The sequence below is a fragment of the Paramormyrops kingsleyae genome, chromosome 2 (assembly GCF_048594095.1).
Source record: "Paramormyrops kingsleyae isolate MSU_618 chromosome 2, PKINGS_0.4, whole genome shotgun sequence".
In the NCBI taxonomy this organism is placed as follows: Eukaryota; Metazoa; Chordata; class Actinopteri; order Osteoglossiformes; family Mormyridae; genus Paramormyrops; species Paramormyrops kingsleyae.
In genome coordinates this window covers 12,447,501-12,468,655 of record NC_132798.1, presented here as the reverse complement: position 1 = coordinate 12,468,655, position 21,155 = coordinate 12,447,501, and the positions used below count along the sequence as shown (strand labels likewise).

At 56.6% G+C, this 21,155-nt stretch overlaps 1 protein-coding gene across 3 annotated transcripts in view; it reads right to left on the bottom strand.

Annotated features, from left to right (window-relative positions):
- cabin1 (calcineurin binding protein 1) overlaps positions 1–21,155 on the bottom strand; it is a 51,033-nt gene that overhangs the window by 4,052 nt on the left and 25,826 nt on the right. For 2 of the 3 annotated variants that reach the window (XM_072705780.1, XM_072705778.1), the window contains exons 28-34: positions 17,408–17,590; positions 16,183–16,586; positions 14,359–14,472; positions 7,173–7,336; positions 6,940–7,036; positions 5,884–6,408; positions 4,221–4,295 (exon numbers count right to left, since the gene is read on the bottom strand). In XM_072705780.1, the coding sequence (XP_072561881.1) occupies positions 4,221–4,295; positions 5,884–6,408; positions 6,940–7,036; positions 7,173–7,336; positions 14,359–14,472; positions 16,183–16,586; positions 17,408–17,590 (1,562 nt within the window). Of the gene's footprint in view, positions 1–4,220; positions 4,296–5,883; positions 6,409–6,939; positions 7,037–7,172; positions 7,337–14,358; positions 14,473–16,182; positions 16,587–17,407; positions 17,591–19,360; positions 19,427–21,155 lie in introns of all 3 variants that reach the window. The other variant, XM_072705776.1, reaches the window with a different exon arrangement.

Genomic DNA, 21,155 nt, shown 5'->3' with positions numbered 1-21,155 from the left:
CTTACAGGACTCGGGGTGTCTAAGAGCGGAGTGAGGTTAAACGAGAGGAGATACGGGAGGAGAAAGCAACAGGGGTCTCAGTGAGCAGGGAATCAGGCGAGGGGGTGGCAACCGGTGAGCAAAGCATGATGGGTACTCTTTGTTCAGGTCACCGTCACAGGTCTGGATATGGGTGACCGTAACCGTGCGTTCACACCGCCGGCGGCGAGAGCGTCAAAGTGGCCGGAAGTCATTCATTTTCAATGTGAGCCGGCGGCGAGATGCGGCGCGGCGCGTCTTGGACGGCGAGAGCGTCAAGGAGAGTTGAAATCAGGTCAACTTTATGGTAATGAGCTATGACACGGTTAGGCGGCAACCAATCGAAACGTAGAAGTCCACCGCTTGAGCAGATTCCAGATAACGCAGTCCTGTAAACTTTGGTTCCGACCACATTAGTTCCCATGGCCGACCGCCATCAAGCAACAAAGAAGAAGGTCCCATGCAGAATGGAGGAGAGGTTAATTGCTGTGGCGGGTTTCCCAGTAATTTACGACGTGTCCCTGTTTGCATACAGGGACATAAATAAAAAAAATGATGCATGGACCAAGGTGTCCGAGATTGTTGGGGTTCCTGGTGAGTTTCTAATGTGCATTAACGTTATGTATTTTCTGAAAATAAGTGGGAATTTCAAGCTGACTTTAGCGCCAGAGCATGCAATGCTGTTACTGCTGCAGAATATTCTGACATATCAAAACATATTGGATTATTAATTAATTAATTAATTAATGTTAAAGACCAAGACTAGTAAATACATGTCTCCTATAATACTGAAATTAGACTAGCACTTATAACCATGAACATAAGAATTACACACCACACAAATGGCTTTTAATTGAAAGAAAACATGTAACTACAAAAAAGTTCTTTCCATCGATCAATTTCTTACTTTCACATTCAATATATTTCATGAGGTTATCTTATACCCTCCTTGTGGTCAGTCTGCACAAGATTAACAAGCTTGTTTGATTTGCGGCCCCTTTAAATACAAGACAAGCATTCAATCTACGTCAAAGCGTCCAAAAATCTCTGTACAGCGTCGTTGGCAGGGCGGCCAGGGCGAATTTTGACGCTCTCGCTGCCGGCGGTGTGAACGCACGGTTAGCCCTACAGCGCATAAGAAACAGCTACACACAATGGAAGAACAGCAGGTGAGGCTACAGCCCACCCCACACCAGCATCGCAAGCCTGTTCACTTGAGCAGATGCAGCCAATCATCAAGAAGAGCGCAGAGCCGTCTGTGTTTCCAGGGCCTGAAACATGCTGAAGTCTGCCATATATATATTTTTTAATTAGTTCTACATTTCTAAGATTTAATTGACAGTTTAAAAATATCCCAGTTTACTCAGGACATTTATCACTAAATTGCAGGTTCAGCATGCACAAACCCAGGTGTTTACTACAGCTGGGACGAGACCCTGCAACCTTCTGGTGAAGTGCAGTCCCTGAAGCAGCGTATGAATGCCAACGTGGGGGCAGAGCCTCACGGCTCAGTGCTCCTGACTCATCCTGCTCCTCAGCACCCAGGGGATATAAGGTGGGGGCGTGAGGCAGACGGGAGGGCAGACCCGCACGCTCGCGCGCGCACACACACATGCGCACAAACGGATCACTGCGCGCTCGCTCGCACACGATCACGGCGGAGCGTGCACACAACGCCTCGCCTCCCCGTTACCATGGTAACTCCCGCTCATTACACATCGCCTCCAAACCTGCTGTACCTCAGTCTGCACACGACCAGTGAAAAGAAGAAGAAAGAAGAAAAACATACAAGGCAGGGGAGCCAGTCAGGGTCGTGCAGCAGGATGCGCAGCCGCTGCGTCGGTCTGCTGCCGTTTTGCGAAGCTACGTGCAGTGCAAGGCGTCGGTGGTGACGTGGCCGGTGGAGGGGGCGTCCGGCGCGGGGGTGCCGAGTCGATGCCAAACGGAAGGAGCAGGTAGCTCTCACAAGCGCCACGTCCCACCCCGGCTCAGGATAAAAGCGCAGCAAATGCGGCTGGCCATTATCGAGCACCCGCTTCTTCGGCACACTGCCCGGGGGCCACATGAGTCCCAGGGGCCACATGACAGGGATGGATGCACCATTAAAATTGAAAGAAACTCCACGAGCTTAACACCTTCATTTAATGCTAAACAACGCAAGGCCTCCATCTGGATGATCATAGCGTGTGATTCTCCTGATCTCTCAGGAAACGCTGAAAGCTGAAATTTTACGTGGAAAATATCGACCGTGAGACCAGCCCCGCTGTTCCGCCCCGTCCGTCTGCACGCCAACTGTTTTCTTTAAAATCATCTCCGACAGTCGCTCACTTCAGTCCGCACATTGACTAATCCGGCTTCCCACACTTTCGATCGCAAGTTTGCACTGAAACACCCTCAAGTATTTTTTTTTCCTTTCCTGACTGGTTAAATGCAGGCGGCCTGCCCCCCCGAGCAAGACGGCTCATTACACGGACTCGGGCCAGCAGGGGGCGCGGCGCTCAAAGCACCCCACTGCCGATCAGAAAGGCCACAGCCTGCTTCGGAGCTCAAAGCCACTTGAAACTGTTGCATCTCGTCGCCCGCGAGTCCATGATGACGAGGCACAATCAGAGTGTGTGCATGTATGTGTATCCCATGACAACCTGACATGTCGCCTGTCTGTCACCCATCAGACGGAGGCATCCTGGCTGTCAGGAACAACGGGACCAGTAAGGAGCCTCACAGCGATCATCCCAGTGTTAAATCCGCACGGGGGGGGGGGGGGCTTGGGAGTGCAGCAACGGCAGCAAAGACAGACGACTGCAAATGTGCCTCAGAGGAAGTGTGGAGCGTGTTAGAGAACAGGACGGCGTGGCGTACCACACCTGCACCGCGGAAAAAGTCCCTGCACCCGAAAAGCCCCGTGCGGGGACTTCCTTACACCATCCGGGGTTATTCCGACCCCGTGAGAAGCCTCCCGCCGTCCGGGATCACCCAGGCCCCGGAGCCTCAGTCAACGCAGCTCTGCACTGCTCCCTCGATTGCTTCAGGGGCTCCCTGTGTCAGGCTCACACACGCGCTCGCTCTAATTCCCCCGCGAGGCTTTATGATACAGGCAGCAGTGATATTTCTGCCACCCCTCTCTAGTTTGTTTGCTTTCCTCAACATTTTTGTTGTAACTCACTGAGGCGAGGAGACGCCTGATCACCAGCCACACCTCCATCCATTGAGGTGTCTGCGCCTGCAGATGCTCCTCGTTGCCATGGCGTTACAAAACAAAGCTGCTGTGGGCTTCCTGTCTCATCCTGGCGCCCACCAACAGCCCACATTACACAGTCGGGCACGCTGATGCCCTCAGTGTGGGACAGTCGCTGCCTTGGAAACAGCCAGCGGTGTACGGAGTAGACGTCAGGCGGCAAACGTGTGGTGGTGGTGGTGGGGGGGCCGTGGGAAAGAAAGACGGAGTGAGTGTGAGAGAGAGAGAGTGAGGTGTCAGCAAATGTGAGACACCCACAGCTGAGGAACCAGAGGGGCTTGTTAAAACCACAGAGAAGCCCGAGAGAGGGGCTTCTGCCACCTGACCTCTGACCTCCGGCCTTAGCACGACTCACCAGGTTCGTTAGGAGGGTGAGGGCCGCCCAAAGGCCTGAAACATCTCAGGAATGTTGAGGGAGGAGAAAGGCATGTGAAGCGAGGGATGAAGAACAAAAATGCACCAAAAAAAAAAAAGATAAAGCACAACCCTGTGAATGTGCGTGGGGGTGAAAAATGAGTCTGTTGGTGAATAATGTGACTGCAGGCTCTCGAGGCCTCCAGCAGGGGGGGGTGCCTGGGGCCATAAGCCACAGCTCAGCCCCGAAACCTGCATGGCCCGGCTGTGAGCTCGTCAAGCCTGTTCTGGGGGCCTCCTTGTTCGCAAACCTGCCTCACATCAATGATATCATGCTACCATCCAGGCAGGGGGGAGCATCGATCGGCCTCCCGGCTCCCACCTGGCCCCTTTCCGCAGATGCTGCCCCTCCCCCCCCCACACTCATAAGGGGGTGGAGTTGCAAGGGGCACAAGAAAGGGCCAGGCTTATAAACACGATCAGCACCTCAGCCTGTCGGCCCACAGAAAGATGGTACTGACATAACCCAGACTGACCAGCAGGTGGGGATGTGGAGAGGAGCTGGACTCCCCAGTGTGGGGTGGGGGGGGGGGCGCGGGTACGTGGGGCTTACCTGTCTCTGCGCGGACGTGGCCAGCTGGACCTGGCAGAACTTGACAGCCTGATCCAGTGCTGCCTCTTCATCGACCTGAGGTAGAGAGAGGAGACGAGGAGGATGAGGAAGGTGAGGATGAAGGGCTCTGATCACACCCACCCCTGACTAGAACTGTACGCTGGGGGTGGCAGTCTTACTTGTGCTGAGTAATGGGAACGCCTTTGAAGGAGGCATGAGCCAGGGACTAGAGCGGGTGGCAATGACCGGCAAAGCCACCAGGGGGCGCTCCATCACGTCAAACACGGGAGGAGAGGCACCAGTGCTGCAGGGACCCGGCTGCCCACCCTCCCGCCCTCCCGCCTGCCTGAGTGTCACGCACATGCTCTCCTGGGTTGTCACAGGGCGCTCTCACGCCATTGGCTGTCACTGTGAGGGCGGGGCCACTGCCCACCCTCCATAATCCTGGGCCGAAACCCTTTTTCCTCGCTCTGCCACACAGGGTATGTACATGGGGTGTGCCTCCACCACCCCCAAAAAGCAAGCCTCACAGAGCCATCTTCTCCATTGTTTGTCGCTCTGAATACTGCACACTATCACCGCCACGCAAGGCACTATATAAATACAAGCCGACGCGGAAGCAAGCGATGGGGGGCGAGGAAGAGAGTTTTTCTTAACGACAAGGAGGAAATGGAGCTCGGGGTGAAGCCCGCAGCTTTCGGGGGGGGGGGGGGCTTCCTCTCTCACACGGCCCATGAGCCCAAGCGCAGTGTGGCGGGATATGGGGGGGGGGGGGGTGTGACGAGCAAAAGCAGCCGCTTGCCAGATGATGCTGCATCTCGAACCCTAACTCGATACCCCCAGCAGCCACTGGGGGGGCCATGCTCTCAGCAAAGCAGCGGGCCGCCGCTCGATCCAAAACACCGTCTGATAAAATCATTAGGTCGATTCATTTTGTTTCATAAACATGTAATGGTTTTATTCTAAAAAGCCGACACCGATCCAACAAATTACCGCTAATAACAAATGGAAGGAAAGTTCTGTGGCTGGATGTGATTAAACACACCAGACAGTGGGCAGACGGCAGCCAGAATGACGGTCTGGGGTCCGGAGGCTGAACCGTAATGGCTTCAAAGGGGACTTTCTTCTAGGCGTTACTTATTATTGACATTACAGTCATTAGCTCTCCAGCGGAACGGCATCCCTTTGAGACTCTACCTCACGCCCTGAGCTGCCACGTCTCCCCAGGACAGAGACCATGGTAAAAGGCTGCCTGCCTGCGTGTGTGTGTGTGTGTGTGTGTGTGTGTGTGTGTGTGCGAGAGAGTGCGAGTGCCTTTACAGTGTGTATTTACATAATTGTACTATAAACGCGTCTCTGTAGCCCGATCACCCCAGAGCCGGGCTGCAGGCACAGACATGGCATTTTATGCTAAAGCTGGAAACAAAATTGGTATTTTTCCTGCTTGCTGATTGCTGTTTTTCTGTTGTTGATTATGCCAGAGTACCATGGGGGGGGGGGGGGGGGGAGTGGCGCTTAGGGCAGGAGTGACTTTAGACTTCAGAGGGAGAGGAGAAAGGACCTAATGGAGGACGACAAGGATGAGATGATGGAGGTGCTGAGAGCCGCTCCTGTCCAATCACGGGCCGCCCTGCCCCGCCCTGCCCACCCCCCCACCACTCGCCTGTTTGATGAGCATGTACGTCTCTGACATGATCTTCTCGATGCGGCCCAGGTCATAGGTCATGACCTTCTGGCCCTGCTGCCACACCCTGTAGGCGTCCAGCAGGAGCGTCTTGCCCGTCTCCACATCTTCCAGAAGCTTCCGCTTGCGACTGGGCTTGCGCTGCTGCTCGCCGGCCTCGGGGGGGCTGAGGGAAGCCGGCCGCTTAACCCCCCCGGTGTGATGCTGCTGCTGCTGCTGGCGGGAGCTGATGCTGAGCTCCTCCAGAGACAGCTCAGGGGGGGCCCTTTCCAGGGGCCGCGCACCCCCGCCGCCCTCCCAGGTCCCACCCTCCAGCTCCATGGGCTCCTCCCGCCGCTCCGCTGTGTCCATGGCCTGTGGCGGGGGCCGCTCCGGGGGGGCCTCGGGCTGCCTGGCCTCTGCGCCAGGCTTGCTGGGTGCCGCCCGCTTGCTGTCTTCGGCGCTGGGCCTGGGGGGCGTGTCAGTGGTGGTCATGTCCCCCCCACCGAGCGAAGGCTCTGATACCTGGTGCAGCCAAGACACAGACACACAAACACAGACACGTTTGTCTTCAAAACTTTGTGGGGACTCTATTCATTTCTATGGGGGAAACTCTAATCCCAAAAAGACAACGTAACCCCCACCCAGCCCTAACCTTAACCGTAAGTAACCAAATAAAATAGAGATTTCTGGCTTTTTTAGTTTTTTGATTACAGTCTCAGATTTGTATAAAATTGAGGTTATCTTTGTCGGGACTGAAAAAAATGGTCCCCACAACGTCAAAATAACAGGCTTTTATCACATTGTGGGGACCAAATGACCCCATAATATGATAAAAACCTGTTATTTCGATGTTGTGGGGACCAGATACAGACAGAGTGCCCTCTTCCCCTCTGCTGGTGAGCAGTAATGCACTCATAATAATAATAATGTGAGTGATGAGTGAACATCACAGCTCTGTTTGTAGGGAGGATAGACCCAAGCTGACAAGCAGCCACGGGGGCAGCACACCGTGCCACTGGGTGGCGCTGGTGCGCGTGTTTGGTGACTCCATACCCCAGTGAGTTTGTTCAGATTATCCTCCAGTACTTTCACGGTTAAGGAAAATGCTCTCTTGGCCAAAACCTGTCGGTCCACATCCCGCAAATACTTCCTATAAAGAGAGAGGAAGGGAGGGAGGGAGCGAGAGATACAGATCAGGAGGTAGGTCCATTACGGCGACAACGTAAAAGAACTGCCCCAGCGACAAAATCAGGTAAGGAAGAGTCAGCCGGGGCCTCGGGACTCACTTTCCCTGTTCCGGGGTCCTCTGGAGCATGCAGGAGACCTTGAGCAGGGTGTCCCGGTCCTTGAGCTCAGACAGAACGTCCAGCAGAAGCACGATGGAGCGGTTCATGTGAGAGGCGAAGCTGCCGGGCCGATCAATCTCATCCACCGGGATACGCCAGACGCCCTGCAGGGCAGGGGCAAGGGGCTCAGGGTGCTGCCACGCCACCACGTGGCACGCCAGCGGTAAGCTCACCCCCCTGCTCTCCCGCACTCCCATTTCAAACAGGAAGTGCACATACACACAGCGAGCTCACACTACTTTCCTGGCATAAGATATGGGACAGAGGGGCTGCCAAATACAGCAGGAATTAACCTAGCAGCTGGGGGGGGGGGGGGGGGGTGGACCCTAACCCCAGTCCATCACTTACCAGCCAACACACTGATCCCTGCAGGACAGAGTGGCTCTCTCATTCTCACACTCACACTCACACACACACACACACACACACACACACACACACACACACAGGTCCCGCAATCCTCTCCCAACAGAGACGACGAGGGAAACTCAAAGCACACTTCAAGCAAATTCGCAAACAAATAGTGAGATGACTCGGTGCCCCCGTCCCGCTCTGAGCGTGTGGAGTTTGCATGTCCTCCCCGAGTCTGGCAAGGTTCACTCTGGTTCTCCGACTTCCTCCTGCCGTCAAAAAAAACACGCAGCCCTGTGCTACCTGGGAAAGGCTACAGGCTCAATGGTGCCCAGTGCTGGATAAGTGGACAGACGGACGGACAGACTGATGGATTGCAGGTAACTCATGACCTTCGACAACCCCAAGCTCCTCCCGCCTTCAGCAGCCAGATTCTGCACAGCCCCCCGACCCTTAATCGCTTTGCTACGGTGCTTATCTGAGCGCTGTCTTCTGCAGGGGTTACTGGTATAGGCTGGCAGCTGCCCACTGCCCCATGCAGGTCTAAGACGGACTAAACTGATCCCCGCCAATCAGAAAGCTCCCCCAAAACTTATGGACCAACCTCAGATGGAGCAGACAGACCTCAAACGGGGACATTCCTCTAGAGGGCGCTGTGAATGGGAGGCCGTTCCTCTCTACCATCTTACCCCCGACTGTCTGTGACCGTAGCGATGGTGCACGAGAACCTGGCGTTTCTGGGGTAAGGCAGGGGCCAATGAGATCCGTCCATGAACAACCCAGCAGGCTGACTAAGCGGCCCCCCTCCCATCCTAACACGACTGTGCCGCACAGGTTACAGGAACAGGCCTCCAAACAGGGCAAAGGTGACTGTGTTCACTTCAGTTCGAAATCCTCCGGCTACAGATTCCTGTGAGCTCAGGTTCTGGCATGAGAAGCACTTACAGGATCTTATCGCCGATGAGTTTGCAGCAGCTGGATGCCTGGCGGACCAACCCCCCCCCCCCACTATTAAATATTAAAAATAAAAACATCAAACCCAAATCAACACCAGGGTCTCAACAGAAGACATGAAAAATAGAGAGCGTGCGTGATGCGAGAGCCCCCCCGAACAGCCCCCCGGGGTCAGCGAGGTCGGGGATGTCCCACAGAGGGTTATGGGGATTCCCCCGCACAGCCCCTTGCAGGGGAAGGGCCCATGTGCAAAGCGCGCGTCGGGCAGGGCAGCGCAGCTCTGTTGGCATGGAAACTGGTAGCACACCCGCATGGAGAAGAGGCTGGGGTTTGAGGGTCAGCATAACTGGGTGGGGGCTACAGAACCGGCAGGACGGGGAAGAGCAGAAACCTGGCAGGCAGAAGCGGGCTAGTGATGCACGAAGACGTGGCTCCCAGGAACCTGCGGACCATCCGGCCAGCGTGACCCGCGGGGGGGACACAGCTCATCAGACAACTTCCAGTGGCTACAGACACATCGTGCAGACCGGCGCGGAGTCATTATGGCAAACCATCCCAAACACCCCCTTTAGCTTTCATGTCGGAGCAAGTGTCCGCATACCGCTGCGCGCCTCCGGCCACTTCCGGCACCCCCCACCTGATCGCTGGGTCACGCCCGCTGCCAGGTCACACTCAGACCGGCCGCCCCCAAGATTCAGACCCCAGGGCAGCTGGTCACAGTGCTGTAAAACATGCAGGAACTTCTCCTCTGAGACTTCAAAAGGCAATGCAGTGCCGGGGAGGGATGGGGGGGGGCGGGGTGGGGGTGAGGAGATGGATTTAAATGAAGGTAGAAGGGCGAGGGAGCACAGCGGAGCATTTAGACCTCCCGCCAAAAACTCCTCGGGCCTCCAGAGATACACCAGGTTCCCCTCTGGTGTGTATTTTTAAAGTTTGCTTTCTGCTTTCTCCACCCCCTTCCCCCATACTTCATCCACGTGGTCCCCCCCCGCCCCCCACACTACACCAGCAGTGACACAACGGGGCGGGGGGGCTGAATGGAGATCCTGGAGCTCTTGAAAAAGCACAGGCGGGAGTTTGGCTCCGAGCTCTGGGGTGAGGCCCCCCCAGCGCTGGCAGAACCCCCCCCCCCCCCTCCAGATTCACTATTTCTCATTTCTCTCCATGCCCACCCACCCCCCCACCAACCTAACAAAATTAACTGGAAGCCGAAGAAGCCACAGGCACACTAGCAACGGTAGGGACGAAACTTTCACTGCGAGCGAGCGAGAGACTCACCATCACAAACGAGGTCCGCTCCACACAGGCCACGCCACTCGTCCTCCTGGAGGCTGTCCCCCCCCACGGGGGGGAGCGAGAGTGAGCGAGCGGGTTGTTCAGCGCGGGCTGGGAAGCGTGGCGGTGGCAGCGGCGGGGCGGACAGGAGCAGCACCGCGCTCCACACAGACAGCCTGACTCGCCGCTCGCTCCCTCTCAGAGTCTGCCATCACACAACAAAACACCCACGCACCCCCCCCGACACCCAGCCCCAACCCCAACCCCCGCCTTCCCTGCCGACGCCCACCCCTCTACGGCACGGCCAGCCAATAGGGGGGGAGCGCGGAATTCGGCGCACGCCCACACGCGCTGTACACAAACAGAGGAGACGGGGAGGGGGAGGGTGCAAAGAGAGCGTGAGGCGGGGGGTGGGGAGAGAGGGAAGAGAGGGAAAGGAGAGAGAGAGTGAGAGAGGCGGGGGGGGGGGGGGGAGACAGAGCGACCTGCAGAAGGGGAGAAACGAAGAGATCTGTGCAGAGCTGGTCGCCTCACTTCCTGTTGTTTGTGCAGAAGAAGACAGGGAAGGCAGCGAGCGGGACTCTCCGCACCGGGGGCCCCCTGCCTGCCCTCACCCCTACCCCACAAGCAGCTCTCCCGCTCTCAACCTCCCCCTCTGCTAAAGCTCACTCTCTACCCAGCGGATCCGGCCTTGCACTCAGCCTCCCCCACATGCACACGCGTGCACAGAGACACACACACACGCTGTGCTCAAACCCACCGGGCCGCTACAGCCCCGAGCCGGTTCCGCCCCACTGGCAGTAGGACGCAAACACACACAGCTGCCACTGCCCCCAGACACACGGGGAAATTCAGCCCAATGAGGTATCAACTACCAAGCACCTACATATATACCTATATTAGTGATGGACACAGCCAGTACAGGCCACTGTTTCAGCAGGGGGGCATGTGATACAATCAAAACCGTCCACATGGGTGGGGCCTTGACCGGTCAGGAAAGAGATTTTTAAAAAACCACAGCAGAAAAGCCTTGAAAGACATCAAACTGTAACACGACGACAGTAACTAGGTTGATACTCAAATATTGAGGCTCATTGCCCATGTCCTGGAGTGTTTCCAGCCTGCCATGTTCTGACAATGATTAGCCTAACTAAGCGCATGCTGCCCTCCAGAGGAAGGGTGAGGGACTGCAAAAAACACACAGGCTGTAGCACGGGGACCTAAAGTTACAGCATAAACTGTAAGGTTATACTCCAGTATAAATCGGAAGCCTGAACTTAAACTTGCACCTGTAGCCTGTGCATGCAGCTTATAGCTATGAACTGACCGCACTCAGTGCAGTCACCAAAAAACTGCGATCGCACAGGTGCCTGCAGAAGCAGGCCAGCATAGTATAACCGGCTGGTTAGCAGTTAGCTCCTCGGTGTGCGAAGGAAAGCCAGCCCATGATGCTATTTAGGGGAGCGAAGTACCGCAGCCAGAAAAGCGGGCGGACGGCGCTCGGCGCAGCCAGCAGCCACGCTCCCCTCCCTCCCTGTAAGCCATTTAAATTTAAACAGCATCTGAAGTGCGGATCTCCTCGCCAGATACTAAGCAGAGTCCCGTCGATGGGAAGGCGACGGTGAGCGGGGGTGGGGGGGATAGTCTCCGCCTTGCGGGCGGCTGTCATGGGAACAACAATTAGGGTCTGAAGCAAAAACATGTGACCTGAGCCAGGGACTCGGGGGTAAGGTCTCACGGCATGACCGGCTTGCATGGCGAATGGTGTTGAGTACGGAGCAGAGGTTCTGAAGGACACCCGCCCTAGCCCCCAAGAGGGCTTGCCCGGACTCACATTCCCTTCGGGAAAAACAGCAGGAAGCTCTCAGATGCAGAGACATTAGCTGGGGTGTTTTCGGGAGGCTCTGAAAGGGACGGGGTTGACGTAGACTATCAGCCGACAGTAACAAAAACTTATCGGATGTGGGAATGAGGAGAGAAAGAAGAAACTGAGATTCTGGGTCTGTCAGGGAGACGGGATGTGTTTCGAGCTCCCGGACGGAAGCAGGGCAGGGCGACCCACATAGCCACCACCATGGGGGAGTCCTCGGAGGGAGAATCCTCCGGAAAGGCACCTGCGCCAGCCGCCCCCCTCCACCCCAAGACTGACCTGGGATGGCACGGTGACCACGACCATGAGGATAAGCCACGGGTCACAGAACTCACACCTGCATGTTCCTCTACGACCCCTGCAGCCCAAGAAAGAAGCATTCCGCTCCGCACAGGACGCCCGCTCCGCACAGGACGCCCGCTCCGCACAGGACGCCCGCTCCGCACAGGACGCCCGCTCAGCACAGGACGCCCGCTCAGCACAGGACGCCCGCTCAGCACAGGACGCCCGCTCAGCACAGGACGCCCGCTCCGCACAGGACTCCCGCTCAGCACAGGACGCCCGCTCCGCACAGGACTCCCGCTCAGCACAGGACGCCCGCTCCGCACAGGACTCCCGCTCCGCACAGGACGCCCGCTCAGCACAGGACGCCCGCTCAGCACAGGACGCCCGCTCCGCACAGGACGCCCGCTCCGCACAGGACGCCCGCTCCGCACAGGACGCCCGCTCCGCACAGGACTCCCGCTCAGCACAGGACTCCCGCTCAGCACAGGACTCCCGCTCAGCACAGGACTCCCGCTCAGCACAGGACGCCCGCTCAGCACAGGACGCCCGCTCAGCACAGGACGCCCGCTCAGCACAGGACTCCCGCTCAGCACAGGACGCCCGCTCAGCACAGGACGCCCGCTCAGCACAGGACGCCCGCTCAGCACAGGACTCCCGCTCAGCACAGGACGCCCGCTCAGCACAGGACGCCCGCTCAGCACAGGACGCCCGCTCAGCACAGGACGCCCGCTCAGCACAGGACTCCCGCTCAGCACAGGACGCCCGCTCAGCACAGGACGCCCGCTCAGCACAGGGCGCCCGCTCCGGTGATCTGAGAGACACATGCTGGGTGCCAGGGCCGACTTCTCTGGCCAAGCAGCAGCTGAGGAGGAAACCCCCCAGACACCATCAGCCTGGTCACACCGAGCTGCGCTGTGTCCAGAACCACGTGACCAGCAAAAAACACATTATGAAAGGCTCATAATGCTGCCGTTAGTCACTGGGGCTGACTGGGAGCCTGAGCACCGCGGTGCTGTAATGAAAACAGACAAAACAAACAAATAGGTATTTACACATGTATACATGAAGAAGTACTTCCTGTGCTGCTTTTCGGGGGGGGGGGGTGATTTCTGAACGTATATAAACAATTTCTCACACCAGAAGGGCTGTTGACCATAACTCACTAAAAGCCAGAGAAATGCCGGGTTTATTGTACAAACCAGAAGCAGAGCGCAGAAAAATAATATTACATCTAAACTTGTGCCTCAAATAGGCACCTCTAAGGAATGACACCATTTGCCACAGTAATCAGCTACTAAATAACCCTTAAAGAAAATGCCGCCACAGTTCAGAACGAAGACTATTCTTAGGAAAACAAATGAAATCTCCCAGGAGAACAGGGGCCCGACACACTGTACATCCTAAACAAAACCAGGAGGCCCCAGGATCCCCGTGCAGGCAGCTGATGGAAATACCTACCCCGTGATTCACGAAGCCCCAGGCGGCAATGACCAAATCAGCCGTACGTCAAGATCTCAAACAACTCTCAGCTAACTGAGGTGCCCCCCACCCCCCTGCCGTGTCGTGTGCAGGGGCTCCTAGCTGACAGCCGTTCTCGTGGAATTCCGGGTCGGAGAGACCCAGACCCTTCAACTGAGTACACAGGAAAATGCGGCCGGGCACCTGTGGCCCGGAGACTCGCATACGGCATGTGCATCATGCTGGAGGAACGATCGCCTCAAGGATTAGCTGGTCTGAAGGTTGAGACGCACGGGTGTGAGCACAAACACACACCCACACAGATGTGCATATGTACATAACCCATACACACACACACACACACGCATACATACACACAAACACACACACACACACACACATATACGAACACACACCCACACACGTGCATATGTACATAACCCACACACACACACACACACACACACACACACGCACGCATATACGAACACACACCCACACACGTGCATATGTACATAACCCCCACACACACACACACACACACACATTAATACCAGGAAAAACTCAGCAGCACAGAGGAATGTTAAAGAACAGAATCCCTCCAAACTCTCAGATGCCTTCAAGATGAAGAAGATTGGAGCTCAGAGAGTTAGCGTGCGCCTGGGCTAAACACTGTCCTGGCAGCTTCTCCACAGCAGGGGAACATGTGACCCATCAGTCACGCCCACTCCTGAGAGAGACACGGCTGCACCCACCCGAAACAGCACCGTAGCTGCCCTCCCCCTCAGGGTCCCGGTCATTTCCCTCTCACCCGCGGTGCAGATGTGTGACATTGGCTGGGATAATGGCAATAACCCCGTTAACCTGGCCCCCCCCCCCCCCCCAGCCCCTCTCCCCGGCGGCAGGGCCGCTCTGGCAGAGCCGCGGACTCACGTTGAACAGATTGGTCTTGTTCCTCTCGCAGAACAGCCCCTGTGCTGGCATGTGCTTCAGCTGTTGCCATGGGACACTGCTTCCTAGCAACACGTCCCGAGCCCACTGCAGGTTCTGTGGAGGCAAAGCGTGGAATGAGGAAGTCGTGGGTTTGGGATGCGTGCGTGCAGGCGGGCGGGCGGGCACACGCGCGCACATACACACGCGAGAGCACACACACATATACATGCGCGCGCGAGCGGGAAGACGGGCCGGCTCGCGGAGGGGAAGCCGCTCCACACCGAGTTCCCCTCAATGTTCTGGAGCGCAGCACCTCCACCCTCCCCGGCGTCAGGTGTCTGAGATCATCTCCGGAGTGGAACTTCCCATGAAAGCATGGCGCTAATTAACCAAGCCACGTGACTATCCAGCAGCAAGCGAGGCGGGATTCCGCCACTCCTGTTTACCCATTTTCATTTATTATTGATTGCTTTTGAATCAGACTCAGCCCTCCCCATACACGGATCGACCAATCACACGCCTCATACTGTCAGCCACGCCCCTGGGTAATTTCAATACCCCAGTTAGGCACATTCCCTTAAGTGCTGGGCGGCTAAAATTTCACATACACCTCCCTCATCCAGCTCATGCTGGACATTGCTCTCCCCCGCAGCTGTCCTGGGTTCAAATGCATCAGTATCTTGGTTTTTTTTGGGGGGGGGGGGGCACTTTAACACCCCCAGGGGGCAGCACCTCATGCTTTGAATATCAGATGCTTTCAACTACAAACATAAAAAACACGCCAACCAAGCGAAATGAGAAAGGCCATCTAGAACCAATCAGAGGAGGCCGTACAGGCTCCTCCCCCAGGACCGGCTGACTGCTTGTTTTCAAAGCGCCCTCCTCAGAGACCGTGCGAGCTGTCGCCGTGCCGACGAGCTAAGCAAGGGATCAGAACCAAGCAAACAGAACCACATCCTGAGTCCTTCTGGGTCTTGGCAGCTAGTGTCAGCACAGTTGGGGACAGGCCTTGTCATGGGGTACCAGACAGAGGGGTCCCTCCCTCCCGAAACTTCCCGGGACTTGCTGTATTCCCAGCAACGCAGATTCAGCCATAGGTTGCCCTTTATTGGCTAATTAATCAAATCGCTCAGGGTCAAACTCCCCCTACCGCCATCGCGTTTGCGGCCCGCCCCAGAGCTGTCCTCTGAAGGCCGCGGGCAGCACCGGACAGGACTGTGGCATCCCATAAACTTGGCGCTGTGCCGGGAGTGCGGAGTTACCGCTGGCTGACGTGACGGCATCAGACAGTGATGTCAGAGGAGAAGGAGAAGGGAGGAAGAGCGGATGGGAGACGAGTCCCGGAGGCAGCTTGGGCGCCTGACGTCCCGGAGGCTCGCATGCCGAGACGGAAGCTCTCTGAGGGACACCGGTGACATTCAGAACGCGCTCTCTCCCTCTCGTCTCCGCGCTCTGCTCAGACGGCCACATTGTCCGCATCTCGCGGCAGTGCCGGGGATGTGCCGGTCTGCCTCGCAAGGTAAACGATATCATCATGATCTGCCACGGATCATGTCAAGGATCCCCCTTCGGGACGTACCGGCGTTCCGTACCAACACGCCATGCATTCTCCTCCCTCACGACAGGCTGCTGCGACCTGGTAACGACAGACATGGCCCCCCACTCTGAAAGACTGCGACCCCAACCGTTTTGGGGCGAGGCGCTGATATGACAACACAATGCTAAATAAGGATACGAGCTATGGGGCCCAGCCCGAGGAAACGGGAGGCTGACACGAGAGACGTCGCATTACGTGACGTAAGAGGAGTCACATGACTCACTCACCCGGTGACTGTTGCCCTTGGCGTAGAGGTAGGCCAGTCGGTACAGGCTCTTGTAGTGCTGAGGGAATCGGCCCAGGCAGAGGAAGAGGGCGCATACGCACATCTTCACCAGCAGGCAGTGCTGCTCCTCGGGGGAGGCAGGCAGCGTCCCGGGGACGTCAGACCCTGGGGGCGCTACCGCCGCCGTTTCGGCCCCTGACTCCAGCTTTCGCTTAGCCTCGCCGGTGGGGGTCTGGGGCAGCATCCCCGGGGACAGCGCCACCTTGGGTGGGGGGCTGGCGGGTGGCTGGGGGGTCGTCATGTCGGAGGGTGTCAGCTGCAGGGCGTCCAGCGTGTCCTGCACGCTCTGCTCTTCTTGCGGGAGGCTGGAGGTCCCAGCCTCATGGGGGGGTTCCGCCGGGGGCCCTGGGGTAACGAGAGAGCCCCAAAAGCATCACTCACTCCCAGCCGGGAATTCCTCCTCAGTCCATTCGCACGTTTGGACCGGTTTTGTCTGCTCTTTGCATAAATCAGCTTCGATTACGTCAGATGGTCACTGGTTCACATCCCAGCAGGAACATTCATGGATTCAAGGATCCCGCAGAGCATCAGAGTCCTGGGGAACACGCCGGATGAAGCGCCACACACTGACAGATAATTACGACTAATTTATTCTGGGGAGGTGGGACTTTACTCTACATTCCCAGAGCAAAGCGTGCAGCTAGATCTGAAGTGCTCCACAGAGGTAGCGGGCTGCGATCAGACAAACAGCCTGCGATAAAATGCGGCGACTTTACATCTGGCCTTTTAATAAGAAAGATTAAAACACTACCACCACCACTGATTTCATATTCAATATTAATTAAACCAAAAAGCCTGTAAATTAAACCAACACATAGCAGGCAATTTTACAGTGTTCTAGAGAGAAAAATGGCACAGAATAAAGTTCAAATTTCACTGACCCTTCCATAAATTTATAAGCACAAGCACATTACTAATATTAATACTATTACTGCTTTTATTTTAATAAGGTGATGCTTACAGCTCCAATACTGCAAAGCTGTGGAGGCAATTCTACGATGTTTTAAGGTGGGGGCACAAGAGAGGCCATGAGTCATACAGAGGGGGCAACTTTATCATTAACCAATGATGTTTCGAATCGGTGACTGATGGAGCGTGGTCAAAGGAACTGCAGCATTTCCCAATATTTCTGTGTCACTGTATGACTATGACAGCACGCCCGTTACCTTGAGAGGCCTCCGGTAGTGGTTCAGCCTGCTTCAGGGGAGGGGTCTGCTCTGCTGGGGGAGCGGCCGCCTTCCCAGCATGCACCTTGTGGCTGCTGTCCTGAGAGCTGGCGGGGTCGGGGAAAGGGTCCTGGGTGGAGCTGGAGTCGGACAGCATCACCGTCACGCTGTCCTGGCTACGTTCTGGACACACGCATACAAACAGAGACACGGATCGTGTGGCCAGCCGCTTCGAGGGGTGGGGAGGGGGAGGAGGGAGACGGGTGCGTCCCAGCAAACCTCAGCTATTAAAGACGGCCCAGGAAGAGATCGACCTGGAAATCACCACTCGGCACAGTACACAAACAGAAGAGAGATGAAGGCCCCCCTCCCTCCCCCAGGCTGAAAGAGAAGCCCGTGCTGTCAGGGGGGCAAAGCGGAGCTTGGGTGCAGGGAGCTGGAGGACAGAGAGGCTCTGTCCACGGGCAGGTGGGGAGAGAGGCGGCGGTGAGGGCAGATGGGACCGGGGAGCTTCGGACAGGAGGGCCGGACCCCACGGCCGAACCGGAGGCTGAAGGGCCGGACCGCACGGCCGAACCGGCGGATGAAGGGCCGGACCCCACGGCCGAACCGGCAGATGAAGGGCCGGACCCCACGGCCAAACCGGCGGCTGAAGGGCCGGACCCCACGGCCGATTCGGAGACTGAAGGGCCGGACCCTACGGCCGAACCGGAGAATAAAAGGCCGGACCCCATGGCCGAACCGGCAGATGAAGGGCTGGTCCCCACGGCAGAACCTGAGAAGGAAGGGGCAGACCCAATGGCAGATCCAGAGACTTAAGGGCTGGACCCCAAAGCAGAACCGGAGACTGAAAGGCCGGACCCCACGGCCGAACCGGAGACTGAAAGGCCGGACCCCACGGCCGAACCGGAGACTGAAAGGCCGGACCCCACGGCCGAACCGGAGACTGAAGGGCCGGACCCCACGGCCGAACCGGAGACTGAAGGGCCCTCCAGTGTGGTTGGCAGACAGCTACCGTCCCGGTCAGCACAAAGCCCTGCTGAGTGTCCGGCGGACTCTGGCACCACAGTGCTGCATAAGGGACTTTTAGTGAGCAGGGAGGCAAGTCTTGGTGGGTAGATGGGCTCCTGTCTCCCTAAAAGGCATCCCCCCGGATGGGGGCTAGAGAAGATGCCAGCGCTCGTCTAGGTGAGGGGGGGGGGGGGGGGGGCGCTCAAAATGCAGCTTCAGCACAAGCTGTCAGCATTCTGCAGACTGTGGCAGAATGGGCAGCGAGAAGGGTGGCCGGTATGGGGGAGGGGGCACGAGGGAATTAAAACAAGAAAAAATAAAAACCAATTAAGGAAGTGCTGGCACGTCCCATCTCCCGGCGGTGCAGCAAGATGGGGGGGTGAGGGGGGGGCAACAACTGGGTTGGTCTGGGAAAAGTAGGGAGGGTGGTCACTACGAGGGTCCAGGCAGTAAATGATAGCATGTCCAAACATTACATAAACAGCGTGCTGTACAGTGAGCAGGAGCACGGGGCAGCCCCCCCCTCCCGTGATGCTCAGAATGCGGGAAAAGCGCGTCTGACCTGAGGCACGCTAATCATCCCCACTCGCTTCCTCGCGTCCGGGGAAATCGGACGGGAGAAACAGGAGTCATAAGGACAGAAGGCCATGTTTAATCTGACAAGCCTCATTCACGCTCAGGAATCCAGCTGGAACCTAAGCTTAGCCTGGCCAAAAAAACAACCCCCCCCCCCCCACCCCAGAGAAACGTGTGACCCAAAGGCACCAGACCCCTTAAGAAAGCCCACTTACCAATGGTTGTGCCAAGTGGGGGTACAGACAACAGCCGAAGAATTTGATTAAAATTTAACAAAAAAAACAAATCGACACCCCTGGCACCCAGGAGAAAAGTGACTGAGAGGAAGGAGGAGCATAAGGAGCAGAGGAACGGCAGGAGGTGTACCGTCAGTGGGAGCTGCTCGGAATGGGGACCCAGGCAGGGAGTAATTGTGCTCATAGGTTGGGGCCGCTGAGGAAGAGACCAGGAGCCAACTTCATCATGTGCCAAAAAGCCCCACCCCCCCGCCCAGGTGTACCTGCCCCACCCCCCCGCCCAGGTGTACCTGCCCCACCCCCCCGCCCAGGTGTACCTGCCCCACCCCACCCACACTCCTTCACCACCAATCGGAGGAGAGCACGACACGTAACACACTGAACAGACAGACAGACAGATGGACTGCAACAGCATGACCTGAGGCACCAAGGAGGGCTTTGGGGGCAAGCTGCATTGTGGGTAAGCTGTGTTATAAGACACACCCACCCCCCAGTTCATTAAAGGGACCTTGTGTGTCAGGTGGTTCTCAGGCTGGCTGGCTGGCTGGCATCCCACCCCCCCCCCCCAAGCCCCAGGGTCCAAAAGCATACATCGATGACAAAGCGAGTTATGTCAGAAGCAAGCAGGCAGAGGAAGAGCAGGCAGGCAGGTAGGCAGGAAGGAATCTGGAGAGGGTGGCGGGCGAGCTGGTCATGTGGACAACATGGCTGCAGTAACCGCGACGATGGGGTCGCACTCCAGTTTTGACGAGGAAGCTACAAACACCGCACACGAAGGACGGTAACACCACGTTTTTATCCCCGTGCAACCCATAGCAAAAACTCTCCATCCAGCTGGCAGCTAAACAAACACAGCTATGGGAAATGCGCCGTCCGTGAATGCTACTGATTAAATGACAACCAGCCGCGGGAAATGTCTAAACAAGATCAGGCGGGATTGCTGAGAACAAAGGAAGCGGCGTGACTGCGCGGATACGGCACGCGACGCAGCCGTCCTCAAACGCCACATTATTCAGAAACGGCACAAACATTTGCACCATATCAATGCTGCCTGTTCTCCAGGCAGCCGGGGAAAACTTTTACAGAAGCAAAACATCAGAATTGAGCTCCCCATCCTCTCAGGTCACCTGACTTCACATCATAAAGTTCTATGCGTGTTCTCTGTACCTCAGCAAAAAGAGCCATAAGCTCATTTTTATAGTTTTTAAGATCTTTGTTTGGCCAACAAAGATACAATTATATTGTGGACAGGTTCCCACCTAGTACAAAGGATGAGAAGAATATTCTGCATTTTCACAGTCTGGATCGTTCATGACCCAGTAAACCTGACAGAACTAACGCTGATCATGCGGCCATGTCCTCATGCGGACAGAGTTCTGGATCATCCAAACGTTCCTTCAGACCAAGCCGGGTCCCGTTTCCAAACGCCCCCGCCCACACAAAGACGTCACACGGTGAAGTCACCTGTCACAGCTTCGCGACCAACACTGTCAGGAGGAAATTTCGCAAACAAACCGTTCACGGCTGACTAGCCCAGTGCTGGCTAGAGGCACAGAAAGAGACCAAGAGGACAAACAAACAAAGGAACAATACGAATTAATAAGCTTTCGTTTGGCGGGTTTCGAAATATGCTTCCTGGTCGATTCGGACCTCACACATAAACCGCCCGGCCAATCAGACACACATCTGACCATTAACTGGAAAGGCAGAGATGTGTATGTTACTGGGGGTCGCTGCCAAGAAGGGCTACAGCCAGAACCCCCCAAAGGAGCAGAGTCCAAACGGGCAACCATCCGCTCACCAAGGAAGCCCCTGCCGAAAAGCCAAAAGCACCAAAAACACGACTCCGGGAAAATATCACAGCAAACAGGCAAAGTGCGCGCCCACGCACGCCACAGGACAGAGCGCACATACCCCCCCCCCCC